The sequence below is a fragment of the Dipodomys spectabilis genome, unplaced genomic scaffold (genome assembly GCF_019054845.1).
Source record: "Dipodomys spectabilis isolate Male_0828 unplaced genomic scaffold, ASM1905484v1 ptg000073l, whole genome shotgun sequence".
NCBI lineage: Eukaryota > Metazoa > Chordata > Mammalia > Rodentia > Heteromyidae > Dipodomys > Dipodomys spectabilis.
Window position 1 is genome coordinate 1279843 of NW_024870750.1, and position 16588 is coordinate 1296430.

Genomic DNA, 16588 nt, shown 5'->3' on the forward strand with positions numbered 1-16588 from the left:
GGGCTTAAACTCAGGGCCCTCTAGGGTATCTCTCAGCTGTTTTGCTCACAGTTGGCACTCTACGACTTGAGCTATACCTCCAGTTCTTTTTGTGCTTTCTTTGTTGTTTTGTTTTTACTGGTTAATTTGTAAGAATCCCTTATATTTGTTTGCCCCAGCTGAACCTTGATCCTCTGAGCTCAGCCTCCTAAGTACCTAAGATCACAGGTGTGAGCCACTGGCGCCAGATCATCTCTCTATTTGTCCATTTGGACATCTTTTCATCTTTTATTGATACATTTCATTTGCTGTTTCTTTATGTTCTTCATCTTTTTTTTTTGGGGGGGGGGGGGGGAGGATGGGTTTTTTTTTTTTGTATGTTGGTCGTGGTACCTGAACTCTGGGCTGTCCCTCAGCTCTTCAGCTCAAGGCTAGCGCTCTACCACTTGAGCCACAGCGCCACTTCTGGCTTTTTCTGCTTATGTGGTGCTGAGGAATGGAACCCAGGGCTTCATGAATATGAGACAAGCACTCTACCACCTTCCCAGCCCCCTTTTTTTTTTAGTTTTTTTTTTTTAATGACTGTTTATTAAAGAATTTGACCATTTTTTTTTCCTTTAATACATCTTGAAATTATTCTTTCTCAATTTGTGTTCTTACTGTTTAGCTTTAGAGAATTTCTAAGCTTTTATGCAGGTACATTTACTGTATTACTCTTTTTTGTTGCTGTTGTTTTTAAATGATTCTAGGCCAGGTGCTGGTGGCTCATGCCTGTAATCGTAGCTATTCAAGAGGCTGAGATCTGAGGATCATGGTTCGAAGCCAGCTCTGGCAGAAAAGGCTATGACACTCTTATCTCCAATTAACCATCAGAAAACAAGTGGCGCCATGGCTCAAGTGGCTCAAGTGATATCCATAAGTGAAAAAGCTTAGGCCCTGGGGCTGGGAAGCTGGCTCAGTAGAGTGCTTGTCTTGCATGCATGAGACCCTGGGTTTGATTCCTCAGCACCATATACGCAAAAAAGCCGGAAGTGGGGCTGAGGCTCAAGTGGTAGAGCACTAGCTTTGAGCTTAGAGGCAGCACCCAGGCTCAGAGTTTGGGCCCCATGACTGACAAAAAAAAAGAAAGAGAGAGAGACAGAGAGAGACAGGAAGGAAGGAAGGAAGGAAGGAAGGAAGGAAGGAAGGAAGGAAGGAAGGAAGGAAGGAAGGAAGGAAGGAAGGAAGGAAGGAAGGAGAAAAAGCTTAGGCCCTGAGTTCAAACCCTATTGGAGGGGGGAAGATGGAGAGAGGGAGGGAGGGAAAGAGGAGGGGGAGAGGGAGAGGGAGAGAAGAGAGAGGAGAGAAGAAGAAGAAGAAGAGGAGGAGGAGAGAGAGTCTGTGTGTCTAGTTGTGCTTTCTGTAAGAAATCTGACGGTCATATTTTCTCTTCCAAAATATGTTTTCTAAAGCCAGGCATGGCAACACACCTGGATTTGGGGCCGTACAGCAAGACATTGCCCCATGCTAAAATGTCTTCCAGACTTACCAAGGTTTCTGTTTGTTTTTGAGAGTCATGCTATACAACTCACGCTTGCCATGAACTTACAATCATCCTGCCTCAGCCTCCCAACTACTGGGATTTCAAGTGTACCCTGCCTTTCCTCACTTCTGCGACTTAGCATTTGTTTTCTTTCCTCTAAATGCTTACTCCCTTAAATTGACTTTGTTGTTTCCTAAATTCTTCCATACTTTTGTTACTTTTTTTTCCCAATGAAAAAATAGGATGGGGGAGGGGACAGGAATGTCTCAGGTGGTTGCCTAGCAAGTGTTAGGTCCTGAGTTTATCCCCAGTGACACCTCTCCTTCCTCCTCTCATCCTCCCCTCCCCCCCCAACATACAAGTAGAGACAGAGGATGTAGCTCAGTGGCAGGGCACTAGCCTAGCATGCTAAAATTCCTTGGACTCAAATCCAAAAAATAAAATAGTACTGGGCTGTCTAAGGGGGTAGAAGCAATAAGAAGGAGGGAGAAAAGAGAGAAGGAGGGGGAAAGAGAGAAGGGCCAGAGACAAATAGGCAGACACTCTGGACAAAAATGACTCCTAATAGCTGATTTTACACCAGGTACTATATTAGACATTTAGCAGTTAGTTATTTACCTTAATCTCACTAACTGCTGGATGGTTATAGTACTATTCTTACCATTTTTCAAGTGAGTAAACAGAGACTGAGAGTCTCAAGTTGGTTTGTTCAATGTCACAGAGCCAGAATGTAATCATTACTTGAAAAACGTATTTTACACTAAAAAGAATGGAGCAACATAGACCAGGAAGGGGAGGAGAGGGAAAGAAGGTGTACTTGTAGATACCCACAGGAGAGATCCACAGCAGACAGAGAGAGAGAGAAATCTGGAAAGACAGGAAGGATGAAGATCCAAAGAGAGAGTCCGTAGTGAGAGCAGGCAGAGGGAGGTGGATCCAGAGACATGGCTCATGTTGTGAGGCCACTGCTTTAATAGTGGCCTCCTTCCCTACTCTACTAGTTCCACTATGGCCCCACCATTGAGGATTCGCACATGAGGACCAGCACCATGGCTGGTATCCCGGTCTGGATGACCTTCCTGGATACTCTGGGCCAAGTAGAGTTCAAGGCCATGAAGGAGCAGGCATGTGAAGGTTCAAAGTTAACAACCAATAGTGTTTCCATCAAGCAGCCAAACTCTTCATGCAGAGTCAAGGACCACTATGACTTCCTGTCCTGCTGGATTGGGAACAAGGCGGACCTGGAGGGCCAGCTCCAGACTCCCCCATCTGAAGCATGCATCTTCGGTTCCTCCCACCAAGTGGCTTACTTCCAGACCTGAGCCAACCTGTCTCAACATCGATGAGCCTTGGAGCAGCTGGTATGAGCCAATGGAAATAACAAAAGTAACAGCTCCTACACAGCCCACCCTGTGCCCAGGAGGGAGGACTGGAGTTGCCTTTGTGTCTAGCTACAGGTAAGACAGCTACCAGCCAAGCTCTTGGGACCCAATTCTTCACAGCTTTCTGTGTGGCCTTTGGCCCAGGCTGAGCCTCAGTTTCCAACTCTGCCTTTCCCAGGACACACTCCACTACCTTACTCCTGGCCTCCTCTGTGCCATTGTCATGGGTGCTCTCTGCCAACTCCTTCTTTCCCCTACCCCAGTCACAGGAGATGTTTATAGTCAAATAAGACAGGCAAAGAAAAAACAAGTTTTTAGCAAAAAGAAAACATAGAAAGTTAATAGAAAATGAAACCAAACATTATATAAGGCTGCTCCCTTGTCAGATAAGAATGATGCTGCTGGTCTATAAGGATTAGGGAGAATTTGAAAGCATCAAGTTCAGATGCTTATAAGCATATAACACAAACAAGTGTCCCTTTTCTTTATTCAATGAGTGGTTTTGCATCTTACTATGTATAGTATACTGGCCCATGTAAAGAGATGGGGGCAGGGACCCCCTGGGAAGGTGGCTCAGTGATACAGTGCTTGTCTTGCATGCATAAGGTCCTGTGTTTGATTCTTCAGCACCACATAAGCAGAAAAAGCCAGAAGTGGCATGTGGCTCAAGTGGTAGAGCGCTCGCCTTGAGCTGAAGAGCTGAGGGACAGTGCCCAGGCTCAGAGTTCAGGCACCACGACTGCCATAACCCCTCCCCCCCTCAAAAAAAAAAGAGAGATGGGGAATAAACAGTCTTAACACTGCTTCTGTGAATAAAAGGAGTATGCTATAAAGTTACTTTAGACAACTTGTTCTAAAGGCACTCTTTACAAATGAAAATAGAAAATTTAAGTTTTGTTTTCAAGATAGTAAGCACAAAAATAAAAATATTATGATATGATTTCATCTTGGCATAGAAAACAAAGTATTGAAGACTAGACCCCATCTATATTAGAGATGTCTCTACTGATTTTTCTTTATATTTCTGTAATATTTAAGCTAAACATCTTTAAATGGCAAGAGTCATATTTAGATTTACTTTCTAAAAAGAACACATCCTACTTTAGGGGTTCATTAGTATAAAAATTCAAAATATTGCCAGGCACTGGTGGCTCACACCTATTAATCCTAGCAACTCAGTAGGCTGAGATTTAAGGATCACAGTTCAAAGCCAGGCCAAGCAGGAAAATCCGTGAAACTCTTATCTCTAATAAACCAGCAAAAAAGCCAGAAGTGGTGCTGCTGTGACTCAAGTAGCAGACTTTATATAAAAAAAAAAGTCAGGAGAAGCACTCAGGTCCTGAGTTCAAGTCCAGGATCAGCACACATGTATACCACCCTCTCCCACCAACTTCAAAACATTTGAATTTAAAGTACCTGAATACCCTAAATAGAAATGCCTTCAAAATTTTAGTAAGACATAAATTGAACTGGAGATTCTATGCCCTAAGTAGAGAACCCACTGAAGTAAACATGATTACTGTGCTGACTTGAGATAGGTCAGCCTCAAAGGAACTCATGAGCATTAGGAGAACCAGATTTTTAACTTTGAGACCCAAATACAAGTTCAATTGAAAAATTTTTTTAAAGGACTTGAGCTAGAAACTTACCTGGCTCAGAATAGACAACCAATCTTCCTTAAAACACATTCATTAAATTTCCCACAATCCTGATCTCTAAAGCATCCTGCTTTTTTTTTTTTGGCAATTTCAAAAAGAAATCCCTATGCTCTGAGATAACGTCAGCCCTGCTCTGTCTCACTCACTTGGGTAACATTTAAGATCGCAATAAGTATCCATTTCATCATCCTATCAATTTAGTAACTTCCCTGTCAGGAGTAAGCCCAGGGTTACATTTCATATTTTACTTTCCATGGAGTGTTATATGGCTTTGGTGTTTGGTTTTTTATTGTTCTTTTTTAATTTAAATTTTATTTTTAAGTAACCCAAGTGGTTGATGCTGCAATTTGAACTCAGGGCCTTATTACTTACGAGGCAGGTTAGGTGTTTTTGGTTTCATTTTTTTCCAGAGGGATCTTGTGATTTTTCCAGAGGGATCTTGTGTTTTTACCTGGTACCAGCCTTGGATCAAGATCTTTCTATACTCAGACTCCTGAGTGGCTGGGATTACAGACAAGAACTACTGCATCTAGCTGAGTTAAGTGTTTATGTGGTACTGAGGAATCGAACCTAGGGCTTCATGCATGCTAGGCAAGCACTCTACCACTAAGCCACATTCCCAGCCTGGATTAGGTGTTTAAATAGAGACTTTGGATTATGAAAAATCTTTTGGATTATGATGGAGCTTGAAAATATGCAGTACAGATATCCTGAGCATGAAAGAGAATCTTTTAAGAATTGGACCTAGAGATTTTTAGAATCTGGCAAAGTGGTACATGGAGCTCCCTGCAGGTGTACTAGCTCTATGGGCTCAATCCCAATCTATAGAACACATAGTTCACTAGAGTATATAACACTCCACTATATATCCTAATCTGTGTAAAAAAAAAAAAATGGGATGATATTTTTTACTGCTATCATTACACATTCGCGATATAAATATAATTCATATCTGGAAGTGAAGAGAACTAGCACAGCCCAAGAGTAAGTCAGCCATAACAACTTGAAGCCAAAGTAATTAAGTTCATAAATCATGGTGTTGAAGAACAAAGGAGATAGCAAATATGTAGGATTTTTCTTAATAAACTGAAAAGTTATGTTAAACATGTCCAGTGATGATGACTAAAAACAAAAGCTCTATTTTCTTAGCAAATCATCGTTTGTGGGTGAGACATTGTTAACAAGTTGCAGGGTATGAGAGTTAAGATCCTGCCTGAAGGCCATAATCAAGCAGTAGAAAGGTGGATATTTTCTAAAGATAAGGTATCCAGCTACCTGTAGGACTTTTGTCCTGCTGAGTGAACTCAAGAGCAGTTTTCTTTTTCATTTCAATCAAGTAAATCTGTTTAGTTTTCTTGTATCTGAATATCTAGAATACCCAACGCATTTATTCACATGCAACAAAAAGGATTAGTAACACCAGGCATCAGGGGCTCATACCTGTAATCCTAGCTACTCAGGAAGCTAAGATCTGAGGATATCAGTTTGAAGCTAGCCCAAGCAGGAAAGTCCACCAGACATGGAGATGTGGCTCAAATAGCAAAGCACCAGCTTTGTGGGAAAAAGCTAAGAGAGAGTATCCAGGCCCTGAGTTTAAGCCCTAGAACTGGCAACACACACACATACACTCTCTCTCTCTCTCTCTCTCTCTCTCTCAATAAAATGCAGGCTCCTTCCTGTTGAGCCAGTAACCTAGCATCCCAGAGACAACAGACTTTTGTAGGCTAGCGAATGATGACCAAAGAGATATTAGATTGTGAAAATAAATACCTGAGAAATACTTTTCAAAGTAGTTTGTGCCTTCCCCTTGAAATCTACAGTAACATCTGAATTTCTTCCTCATCCTTGATTCCAGTTATCAAATTGTGCTGTGCCTGCATTTATTTCCTGATCAAAGTATAATCATGTACTTTTGGTGTACTGTTGTTTTGTGACAGTCCTAGACTTGAACTCAGGGCCTGGGCACTGTCCTTGAGTTTTTTTGCTCACAGCCAGAGCTCTACCTCTTGAGCCATGGGTTCCACTTCCAGCTTTTTGGTAATTAATTGAAGGTAAAAGTCTCATGGATATTCTTGCCCTGGCTAGCTTCAAAACCATGATTCTTAGATCTCAGCCTCCTGAACAGCTAGGATTATGGGTGTGAGCCACTAGCACCAGGATAATAATGTACTTTTAAAAGTCATTCCATGAAAGTAATTCTGCTTCATTCCTAATATGTATTTTCAAAAATCCATATTCAGATGGTCAAAGAATGTCTTTTTCCCCCCAGCTTATTCTAGAAAATCACTAGTTTCTAAACTAGATTTCCCTTGTCGTCTTCAAATCATGTTTCCAAACTCTTTCCTGCACCTGTCACATAAACTGGTAACCAGTTTTTTCCCAATTATGAGTGGAAAGATTACTCAACCTACTAGCTACCTATTGCATAATGGGACTATTTTTGGAGTTAGGTAAATATATAATCCAGAAGATTTGCTTCTTTATAAATGATCTATAACTTTAAAATATCCAGCAGTCCAAGCTCCAAAGAAAATTGTGTTGGTGGTATTGGTTTCTATCATTCCTCCCCTCCATTCCTTAAGGAAGTTGTAGAGGTTAAAGAGTGGGTGAAAAGCAGAGAAAGGTGGGTATTGCTTGTGATAACAGGCATGGTGATAGCTGAGAAAAACAGGGTGTGGGTGAGGATAACAAAGTTACCCCGCTGAACCAAGTAAGATATTTTTCAAGTACTCTACCAGTTAAATGCATACTGTCCATAAAGTACATAAGGACTCAGTCTTTCTTAGGAGTCCAAGTAAGACCTTCTAAGGACCTAAATATTATGAAACTTATTGTTTTAATATATAGTTTTCCTTAAATTGCTAAGCTAGTAAAGCCCATATTTTCAGTTAGCCTATGACATTCAGTTAGTCTATCACATTCCACATCCACAAAAGCACTGCTAAGTTATTCGCTAATTTACTGAAAATCGGCAGTTAAACATGGACTTTCAAACTGTACTGTAAGACTTCACAGTTTATTTCCAAGTGAATTTCCAGTCGGTAAGGGGCTTTTCTTGATGTTAAGAGGGAAAGAGTTTGAAAGAAGAACCATAATACCAAAGTTGTCATGAATAATGAGGACAGTACAAAGCTCACAACCAACCTCTGGCCCATGCAGTCTGTGTAAATCTTTGAGAGCCAAAAACTGTCTTTCTCCTCTGTAACTTGTAAGAATATTTTATGCATACAACGATCTTCAGGGAGAACTCATTATAAATTGTTTGGCTACTCAGCCAAGCATGGTGACTCAATCTTGGAACATTAACTAGTTGGGAGGCAAAGATCAGGTGATTGGAGGCAAGTTCAGACAAAAAAGTTCATGAGACTTCATCTCAACCATGATGGTGAGTTCCTGTTATCCTAGCTATTGAAGCAGCACAATGGCTGGGTATAACAGAGCATGCCTATTATCCTTAGTAACATGGAGAAGCACAAGGAAGAGGATAGCAACTCAGGCTAGCCAGACACAAATCAAGACTCTACCCTAAAAATGACCAAAGCAAAAGGGGGCTGGAGGCAGAGCCTACGTGGTAGTGTGTTTACTTGGCAAGCTGGAGGCCCTGAGTTGAATTCCCAGTACTATTAAAAGAAAAAAAATAATTTGGCCATTAAGACAGTAGTCCTGAGTTTGAAGAGATTCTTTTATCCTATCAGACCCTGAACAATGTTCTGAAAACTAGCAAGCCCTCTTTTTAAGGCCCAGACAGTTAAGCAGAGGGAAAGATAGAGAGTGAAGTAAAGTTAGCTGAGCAGAACACAGTGGAAGGCCTGGGAAATCAGGCCTGGGAAATCAATTTTTAGTTCTACATTGTGAATGGTTGAGGTATTTATTTGCTCTCCGGTTTTTTCCCACCATAAAATACACATCTTCTTCTGAAAATTCACCTTACTGCTCACATTTAACAGAGATTTTTTTAATGTAAGATTTGGTTGGCTGGTCAGTTGCAGTGCTGGGGATGAAACTCAGGGCATCACACATATTAGGTAAATGCTCTACTACTGAGCCCCATCTCCAACCCTAAGTTTTGAAAGTAGTATTGACTTTGCATTCCTTCAATAGCATGCCTAAGCCTAGCACTGGTAGCTCACACCTATAATCCTAGCTACTCTGAGACTCAGATATGAGGATCAGTTTGAAGCCAGCCCAGGCAGAAAAGTCTTATCTTCAATCAATCAGTAAAAAGATGGAAGTTGAGGTGTGGCTCAAGTGGCAGAAAACTTGAGGGTCTGAGTTCAAGCCCCAGTCAAACAAAACAACACACACACACACACACACACACACACACACACACACACACATACACACACACAAAATGCGTGGAGGCTACCCTGTTGCTGAGCTAGTGATGTGATAGAACAAAAGGACAAGTCATGCTTTCATGGAACTACATCTTGAAAGCAAGTTATTTTCCTCAAGTAAACAACATTACATACCAAGTCTGGTATCACACACATTAAAAAAAAATAGTGTTGGGGGCAAGAGGTAAGAGACTACACTGGTGAGAAAAGTCAGGGAGAGGCTCACTCACTGAGAAAGTGACATTTATGTTCAGAGGAGAGATAATTGTGTCAATAAAGGGGAAAGATGTTAAAAGCAAAAAGAATGGTCCAGTGGTAGAAAAGTTTCATATTGAGAATTTGAAAGACAGTGTGTCACTGGGGAGTGAGCATAGCCCGAGTCTATTTTTTTGTATGTCTGTGTGCTGGTACCAGAGCTTGAACTCAAGGCCTGGTGTTCTTGCTCAGCTTTCTTTTTGCTAGTTAACTGTAGATCATAGTCTCACTGACTTTTCTGCCTGAGCTGGTTTTGAACTGCTGTACTAGCCTCCAGAATACTTAGCACTACAGGTGTGAACTACTAGCACCTGGCTTTTCAGTATATTTTGGAGTGTTTAATATAGGCTACACAACATGTGACGCAAGCTCTTACATAATCACTACTAGAAGCCGGCTGCCAGTGGCTCACACCTGTAATCCTAGCTACTCAGGAGGCTGAGATCTGAGGATCACAGTTCAAAGCCAGCCTGGGCAGGAAAGTCTGTGAGACTCTTAGTTCTAATTAACCACCAGAAAACTGGAAGTGATGCTGTGGTTCAAGTGGCAGAGTGCTGGTCTTGAGCTAAAGAGTTGAGGGACAGTGCCCAGGCCCAGAGTCCAAGCCCCACAACCAAAAAACAAAACAAAAACAAAAACATAATCACTACTAGAAACTTCCCAAGTTAGATAGCCATCATTTTCAAAGAGAAATAATAAGCAGAAGAGAGCTGAAGAAATTTGTTGAAAGGGACTGGGAAGGTGGCTCAGTGGTAGAGCACTTGCCTTGCATGCATGAGGCCCTGGGTTCGATTCCTCAGCACCACATAAGCAAAAAGAAAAAAGCCGGAAGTGGCGCTGTGGCTCAAGTGGTAGAGCGCTAGCCTTGAGCTGAAGAGCTCAAGCGCCCAGGCCCAGAGATCAGGCCCCACGACCGGACCCCAAAAAAAAAAAAAAAAAAAAAAAAAGAAATTTGTTGAAAACCACATCAGCAAGTTGTTGAACTTGGGGATCAAGTCAATGGAGCATGAATCCAGAGCACATGCTTCTTTGTTTAACTATTTTGGGGGTGCACTACTGGATTTTGAACTGAGAACCTCACTCTGCTTGTTTGGCTGGTGCTATCACTTCAGTCACACCCCCAGCCCTGCTTTTGGATGGTTACTTTGGTGACAAAGTCTCCCAGACTGTTCTGTTCTACCTGTTCTGGCTTTAAACACCACTCCTTCACAAGCTCAGTCTTCTGAGTAGCTAGGATTGCAAGTGTGACCCACTAGTACCGGACTCCACACTCACATTTTAAATTCAGCCTTACAGGTAAAGTCAAAGGAAAGCCTCAAGAGACTTCACTTGGCCGGGCCAAAAGATTAGATGTAATTTTTTTAATGAAATGGAAAGTTATTGAAAGGTTTAAATAAAAGACTGAAGACTATGTGATTGCCTTTTTTTTCTGTCTGCTGTGTGAGGGACAAAGATGGGGCAGGGAGGCGGGGGAGGTAGGGGGACATCTTATAGGGTCCTAGATTACAAGAAGCCAGAGTCAAGATATAACTTGGTGTCAGAATGAATTAGACTGGCTGATGATTTGGATAAAATAAATAAGGGGGGGAAAAGGAATATCTAAGATAATCCCTAGGTTACTAGCTTTGGTAACCAGTGATAGATACTATCATGATAGATATTTAAATGGTTTAAAATTGGCTAGACTAAGTGTGCAAAGGAGGAACAGATTCATTCAATTATTCCTTCTATTATATGAGGATGTAACAGTGTAGAAAACAGTTAAGAAGGTCTTGCCCTCATAAAACTTCTACTTCTGGAGTGGGAGGATAAATAGTTGATAAATAAATCTATAAAGCATCAGATGGTGATAAATGCTATTTAAGTAGGAAAGAGGTTACAGGTTTAACTGGGGAGTTTGAAAAACTCTCTTTGGGGCTGGGAAGGTGGCTCAGTGGTAGTGGGCTTCTCTCACATGCATGAGGCCCTGGGTTCGATTCCTTAGCACCACATAAGCAGAAAAAAGCCAGAAGTGGCACTGTGGCTCAAGTGATAGGATGCTAGCCTTGAGCTGAAGAGCTGAGGGGCAGTGCCCAGACCCAGAGTTCAGGCCCCACAACCCACAAAAGAAAAGGAAAAGGAAAAGACTCCAAGCTTGAGCAGAAGCCTAAGGAAACAGAGGAGATTGTTTCTAAGGGGGGGGGGGGGCGGGGGAGGGTTGGGAGAAAAGGGTTTTTTACAATTAGTAAGACTGCAAAGACACTGAGGTGGAAGTGTTCTGGGACTGATAAGACAGCCAAGGTGAATAGCTGAATGAGTAAGGAAAATCTAACAAATCATCAGCTCAGAGGAATAACAGATAATGCATAAGTTTGGCTTTTATACTTTGGGTAGGAGAAAAGTGCTGGAAGATCTCCACAGAAGAACGGAAGTATGGCAGTACTCTAACTGCAATTTGGAAATTTAACAGAGGAGCAAAGGTGGAAGTAGCAACCCCAAACCATGAACTTCTGGTGGGTGGGGCCAGATGATGGTGAAAGGATCCAATTTAGACTAGGTTTTGAAGAGTACATGGGATTTATTGATGAGATTGGACACGGCACAGTGACTTAAAAGGAGTCAAGGAGAACTGAGGGGTTTTTTTGAGTGAACAAGGGAAGGATGGTATTTGTCATTTACTGAGTTGGGATGAACTGTGAAGAACCAATCTAAGAAAAAATTATGTGTTGTTAGTCTTGTTGAAATGGAGATACCAATTACAAATTCAAGGATAGATACTGAACAGTCAGTCGTCTTTGGAGTTCAGAGAGATAAGGGTTGGATATACAAATCTGAAATTCTTTTATATGATACTTAAATTATTGGAATAAATCTAGGAGAAAATGTAAAGGATCCAGAATTGAATCCTTGATAAACTCCCTCAAACATTTCCATCTCTTATCCAATGTTGTTTAAAACTGGCTTAATTTTTTTGTTGCTGTTGTTGGTTGTGGGTCTTGAACCTGGGACTTAGGGCCAGTCCCTGAACTATTTTGCTCAAGGCTAGTGCTCTACTGTACTGAGCCACAGCAGCACTTCTGGGTTTTGGGTGGTTACTTAGAAAAAAAGAGTCAAGGACTTTTCTGCCTCTGGGTGATCCTTAGATCTCGGGCTTCTAAGTAGCCAGGATTACAGGTGTGAGCCACTGGCACCCAGTTATACAGATCTCCTCAAAAGAACTCCATCTATGATCACAAGAATAACAGGAACTCAAAACATTTCCAAATCTGTAAGTTTATAGTCTGAGAGTTAAATGCATGTGTATATGTATCTTGGCTGCATGAATTTTAATTCTGAGTTCTATGTTCATCTGTGTTAGGTACTTACTGTGCAATTTCCTAAAAGTAAACTTGGAATAATAGCACACTGGATTGTTGTAAAATAATACCTGAACTTTTCTGATAAAGAAAAAATTAGCTACTTTACTATCAGTGAAACAAAAATTCCAAGTGGAATACTCTGAATGCCTAACTGCAATTCTCTTAACAGGTTGCAGACTCAATCTGAATTTCAAAACAAAGCCAAAACACATCCTCGAATCCCTAAGGACTCCGAAATAATCTTCGGAGGTAGGGAAGGAACAGAAATGAGCAATCAAGACAGCCTCGTTCACGAGGCCCATCTGTGACAGACTGCCAGGGCCCCAATTCCTCGTAACTAGTTATTTGAGGGTCTCCTGGCCCCTTTCTGGAGAGTATGAATGTACTTTCGAAGGCAGAGAAAGGTTAAACTGAGCTTCTGAGCCGGAGTACAGCAAAGAACTAGCATTCCAACTCTTACAGCAGCAACAGGGGAGGCTCCCTAGAAAGTCACTATCCCTCGTACCCAGGGTCACAGCAGAGGGGTCAAACTCCCACCCGGCGGGCCCTGGGAGGAACAGCGACCTTCCCTCGGCTGGCCCGCCGTTCCCTGCCCGCCGGACCCTGCCCTCGCAGGCAGCAGGGCGCCGGCGCGGAGCGGCTCGGACCCCCGCGCCCGTCCGCAGCCGCCTGGCCCGAGGATACAGGAAAGAAACAATGGGCCCCGGCGGCCGCCGTACCTCTCCTGGTCGCGGCCGTCGAAGTAAACGAAATCGCCGTTCTGGACACACTTGGCGCAGGTCAGCCGCCGGCGGGTGGTGTTGCAGAGCGGACACCGCTCGACGGCCACGTAGAGCCCCTCCGCGTCGTCCACCGAGTCCACCAGGTCGCGGGAGAGGGACCGGGGCCCGAAGCCAGGGGCCTCTGGCGCCTGGGCTCCCTTCCCACTGGGAGACGCCATGATGGCTGGAGAGCGGAGCCAGTCACGTGGGATTTTGTTTTCAACCAGGTGCATCCTGGGTGCGGGGGGGGGGCGGAGGGGGCGTGGAGAAACCTGAGGGCGAGGCCCGGGGAGGAGAGGGGCGGGTTTGAAGCGGTTCGGGGGCGGAGCCCTGAGGTGGTGATGGGCGGGGCCTATCGCGTGGGCGTGGCCTCTGGAGGCGCGAGGGCGGGGTCCGGGAGGAGCCTGGTGTGGCTCTTGGCATCACAGCGGGGGAAATCCTAGGTCCCGGGAGCTCGCCAAACCGAATATCCCCTGCCAGATCAGGCCGCGGCTTCCTGGTCCACGCCTGCAGGCCAAAAATAGTAATACGATGCCCTCAGGCTTCTAAAGGAAAAATAAATGGGTACAGACTAAGAATTTATTTTCTCACGCTAAGATGCTTTTAGGTTTGGCTCTAGCTAGGAGACACCGTTGGATGGGAAGCTGGGTCCTGGAAGTCAGCTGCAGTTTGGCTTCCAGCTGTGTGGTTTGGATCAAATTAACCTTCTCTATGCCGTTTTTCTTGATTAGGAATATAATGTGCTCTACCAACCTAATCATCAAGAAATTTAAATAGATTTAATAGTAATCTAAGCCACGCGCTGGAGGCTCAGGCCTGTAATCCTACTCAGGAGGTTGAGATCTGAGGATCATCGCTGTTCAAAGCCAGCCCGGGTAGGAAAACGTCCAGGAAACTCTTATCTCCAATTAACCACTAGAAAACAGGAAGTGGCACTGTGGCTCAGAGTGCTAACCTTGAGCAAAAAGAGCTCAGGGACAGTTCCTACCGACAAAAATAAACAAATGTAATCCAATAGCAATCCTAATTCTAATAGGTTTAATAGGAATCTAATTTCTTACCTGTAACTCAATGAGAGCCCAAACTAACCAGCAAATCAAAGTTATGATTTCCAAAAACTGATGTTTATTTTGGTTTTCTTTGGACAGGGTCTTCCTAAATATAGTCCTTGAGTTTGGCATTCTCCTACCTCTGCCTCCCAAGTGCTGAGATTACAGGTATGTAACCACCGTGGCCAGCTCTCAAAACTCAATAATCTGTCACTTCCTTGCCCTGGGCTACACTTTAAGAATATTTGAACTAAGTACATGATTAGGATTTCCCTTAAAGTGTCTGGACAGACAAAGGGGTGGGTGAGAAAAATTCTATCACAGTAATTAGTTTTGCATATACCTGTAAAGGAGGGGAAAAGAGAAATGGGTTTGTAGGTCAGTGATTCTCAAGCATTACTTCAGTAGGCCAGATGCTAGATGAATGTGCTCTTTTTTTTCTAGCTGGGATTTCTCACACAGCTGTCTCAGGTGCTAAGCGGTGTTCACTGCCACACACTATAAAAATCTATCTACTTTGGTGAAGGACATAATCAGGGATTTTGAGAGTTTGAGTTTGGTGATGGTGGTACTAGGGTTTGAACTCGGGGCCTTGAGCTTGCTAGTCAGGAGCTCTGTACTTGAACCACACCTCCAAGCCTCTTTGCTTTAGTCCTTTTTCCAGATAGGTCTGGAGATCCTCCTACCAACATCTCCTTCATAGATTGATTTGTAGGTGTGTGCCAGCATGTCTCCTTGTTTATTAGAATGGGGTCTTGATAACTTTTTGCCTTGGCTGGCCTCAGGTGTAATCACCCATTTTCAGCCTCCAGAGTAACTAGGATTACAGGCATGTGACATGTTGTCTGGGCTCAAAAGGATTGGTTTGTTTGTTCAAAAGGTTTCAGATACTGCATTTGTATTCCCACCAGGATCCTTCACAGTGCCTGATAATTAATGATTAGGATTATCCACCCAATAGATTATATTTTTTACATATATATTTGCCAGTATTTGGGTTCAGGGTCTCTTGTTGCTCAGTTGGTGTTACCACTCAAGCTATGCCTCCAGCCCTTTTTTTTTTTTTTTGCTGATTATTTTAGAGATGTAGTCTCAAACTTTTCTGCCTGGACTGGCCTTGAATTGCAATCTTCAGGATCTCAGTCTCCTGAATAGTTAGGATTATAAGCATTAGCCACTGAAACCCAGTTCTTCAGAATTTTAAAAAGGTAAGAGACACACACACTTCTATCTTACTAGCCTACCAACACTGTTCAGCTTATACAGTTACTTGACATTTTGATATGCGATCAACCTTTGGTTTTTGTGGATATATGGTTCCAAGGAAACTGCCATGGGAGATGTTCAGATGCATAGAGTTCAGTGCTTGATTCATCTTCCCCCCATACCACCATCAACTTCCACTAACGAAATGCTGCCTTTCAACAAATGTAAGATTTTTCACTTCATTGCTTTAGTGCATTCACTTTTGCCTTGCTTTCTTTGGGCTCTCCTTCTTTGGGGGAAGACAGATTTTTCATAAAGTTAATGGCAGAGAACCACTCAACAGGTTAATACAATGATTTGAGCACAAGTGTTAACACAGGACAGATGAGACCTTCTCCACATTAACTGAGCCATGTAATACATGTGTGTGAATTAAAATTCTTTGTTTTTGAAACAAGACACTGTTAGTACATGCTTGCAATCCTAGCTTCTTAGAAAGTTGTGATCTAGAGGGTCACAGTTCAAAACTATCCTGGGTAGAAAAGTCTGCTAGATACCATCTCCAAAGGAACGAGCAAAAATCCATGTTAGAGTCTGGTGCTCAAGTGATAGAATATCTGCTGAGCAAGCAAGCCAAGTGAACACACACAAGGCCCTGGTATCAGCAAAAAACTTTTTAAAAGTTTTTTTAAATTTATTTTTCTTAAACTGAAATTAGTCTAAACCTTCTGTAGTAAATGGGTAAATAAGGCAAGCTTCCTGTACTGCTGGGCATTTTCAGAGAACATGTTGATGTATTACATTAGAACAAGAATCCAGCACTGATGCCAAACTATTGTTCTAATGAGGCCTAAAATCTTTCAAATTCTGAAATAAGTTTACTTGTTTCATTCTTTAAAATAACATACAAGAGTCACTTGGAATAAGGAATTTTCATTTCTTAGGCAAGCTGACTCAAACAGAAGTATCTTATAGTAATTAGGTCAAAATATACTAGGCTGTCTACAGTGAAATGTAGCGGAGTCCAGTATAATATGAACTATTGAATGATATTCTCAGGCCTTTTATTTTTTATTTTTATTTTTTTCTGGTTATGGG

The 16588-nt window shown here is 42.5% G+C and overlaps 1 protein-coding gene across 1 annotated transcript in view; it reads right to left on the reverse strand.

Annotated features, from left to right (window-relative positions):
* The window catches only part of Atg14 (autophagy related 14), a 39440-nt gene extending 25995 nt beyond the window's left edge, over positions 1–13445 (reverse strand). Inside the window, exon 1 of the mRNA XM_042682509.1 lies at positions 13194–13445. Within this exon, the coding sequence (XP_042538443.1) occupies positions 13194–13414 (221 nt within the window). The 5' untranslated portion in view covers positions 13415–13445. The remainder of the gene's footprint in view (positions 1–13193) is intronic.
* Positions 13446–16588: the final 3143 nt, after the last annotated feature.